We start from the raw sequence: 1974 nt of genomic DNA, 5'->3' as shown, positions 1-1974 counted from the left end.
TTTAGACATCTCATCAAACCACCAATTTCTGGCTTGGAGTACGTATGAACACACCAACGATTAGAGATTATGGCAGATTGTACCCATGTGCTGCCCGAATAATTGTAACGACCTTCGAGCCACCAGATCGATAATGCATGCCGGCAGAAAAATGTGCCCCATGCATGCATCGACAAACAGTGCAGGGGCACAGCAGCTGGACGGCACCACTATAAAACCGCGACATCTCCCGTGCTTCTTTTCACTACACAAGGCACTCCACTTTGTAAGCTCGTTTGATTCCAAGAACAAGAAGCTCCCTAGTCTATAGCAGCCACCATGGCACGGCGCTTTCTGGCTGTGCTCACCGTGGCCCTGGCGCTCTTGCAGGCCGCCTCAGCCAAGTCCTGGCTGGACAAGAGGTTCAACACGGACGGCACCGTCCGCACGGGGTACGACGCCTCGGGCCAGCAGGTGGTGATGCTCAACCTCAACCAGCAATCCGGCGCCGCCGGCTTCAACTCCAAGGAGCAGTTCCTCTACGGTGAGTTCAGCATCCAGATGAAGCTCATCCCGGGAAACTCCGCCGGCACCGTCTCCTGCTTCTACGTAAGTCCATCAGCTTTACTTCTACAAGGACCAAAACTTATTAACCTGGCACGATCGATCTTTATTCTTTAGTAGCTAGACTCAACGTTGCTGTTAATTGCAGCTTTCATCCGGTGACGACCAGTGGCGCGACGAGATCGACATGGAGTTCATGGGCAACTCGACGGGCCACCCGGTGGTGCTCAACACCAACGTGTGGGCCAATGGCGACGGCAAGAAGGAGCACCAGTTCGATCTCTGGTTCAACCCCGCCGCCGACTACCACACCTACACCATCATCTGGAACCCGGAGAACATCCTCTTCAAGGTGGACAACTTCTTCATCCGGTCCTTCAAGCGCTTCGCCGGCCTCCCCTACCCTAGCTCCAGGCCCATGAGGCTGCACGCCACGCTCTGGGATGGCAGCTACTGGGCGACCGAGAAGGGCAAGATCCCGATCAACTGGTCCAACGCGCCCTTCGTCGTCTCCTATCGCACCTTCTACGCCAACGCCTGCGTGAGCGGCGGCGCGTGCCATGCGGGCAGCGGCAGGTGGATGAACAAACAGCTCAACGGCGCCGAGTGGGGCACGGTCAAGTGGGCGGAGCGCAGTTACATGCGCTACAACTACTGCAACGATGGGTACAGGTTCCCGCAGGGGCTCCCCGCCGAGTGCAGCCGCTACTGATCCCCGCCGGGCATCCATTGTTGATATGGATATCTTTTTCTTGGATACAGTGCATGATTCTTGTTCTTCTTTGTTAATTTGTGTTTTAAAAGCAGCCCTGCAGCAATGTGTGGGCGATTGTTTGTACACCTAGTTTTTTTCCCTGAAGAAAGATGCATGTAATTTTTATCGTGCCTTTGGTTACAGCAATATATAGTACTTTAATTTTATGAGCTATGATCGTGAATTTTATTATGGTGTCACTGAGCAAAACAAACCAATGTTTTAAATAGCAGGCTATGCTATTTAGCGGCGGCAAAAAAAACAGAAGCTATGAAAAGTTATAGCGAGGCTAAGCCTCATTTAGTGTTTTTTCTTAAATCATGAAAAATTGAAAACATAAGTATAGAATCAGGCATCATATATGATATATCACGTATAATTGACATATACACGTGTTCTAACATCAAAACCCGATCTCCAATCATATCTCCTAATTCAATAGCCAAGCCTTGCATCAATGCATCATATATATCAGAAACAAAAAAGAATAAGACAGAATAATGGTTTTGTATAGCAGCTTAGCGGGCTAAATGACTCCAAATTTAGCGCTATAGCGGAAAATAATGGGCTATTAGTGTTATTTTTAATTCAGTGATTAAAAATGCATAGCTTTAGCGGGAGAGCTCTCCAAAGAATGCGATATTAACTACCATTTACAAACATATGATATTGTTGGT

General features: G+C 48.9%; 1 protein-coding gene across 1 annotated transcript; it reads left to right on the top strand.

Moving 5' to 3' along the window:
• Positions 1-236: 236 nt before the first annotated feature.
• Positions 237-1464, top strand: LOC125521983 (xyloglucan endotransglycosylase/hydrolase protein 8-like). The gene is made up of 2 exons (XM_048687047.1): positions 237-588; positions 692-1464. The coding sequence occupies exons 1-2, from the start codon at positions 319-321 to the stop codon at positions 1253-1255; spliced, it is 834 nt and encodes a 277-aa protein (XP_048543004.1). The 5' UTR covers positions 237-318; the 3' UTR covers positions 1256-1464.
• Positions 1465-1974: the final 510 nt, after the last annotated feature.

Source organism: Triticum urartu, chromosome 7 (genome assembly GCF_003073215.2).
Source record: "Triticum urartu cultivar G1812 chromosome 7, Tu2.1, whole genome shotgun sequence".
Lineage (NCBI taxonomy): Eukaryota > Viridiplantae > Streptophyta > Magnoliopsida > Poales > Poaceae > Triticum > Triticum urartu.
Note: the sequence above shows the minus strand (reverse complement) of the source record. Positions and strands in the feature narration are given on the sequence as shown.

Coding starts and splice junctions, on each gene's coding strand:
- LOC125521983 (XM_048687047.1), top strand. CDS start 319: ATGGCACGGCGCTTTCTGGCTGTGCTCACCGTGGCCCTGGCGCTCTTG. Junction 589..691: donor GCACCGTCTCCTGCTTCTAC/GTAAGTCCATCA, acceptor TGTTAATTGCAG/CTTTCATCCGGTGACGACCA.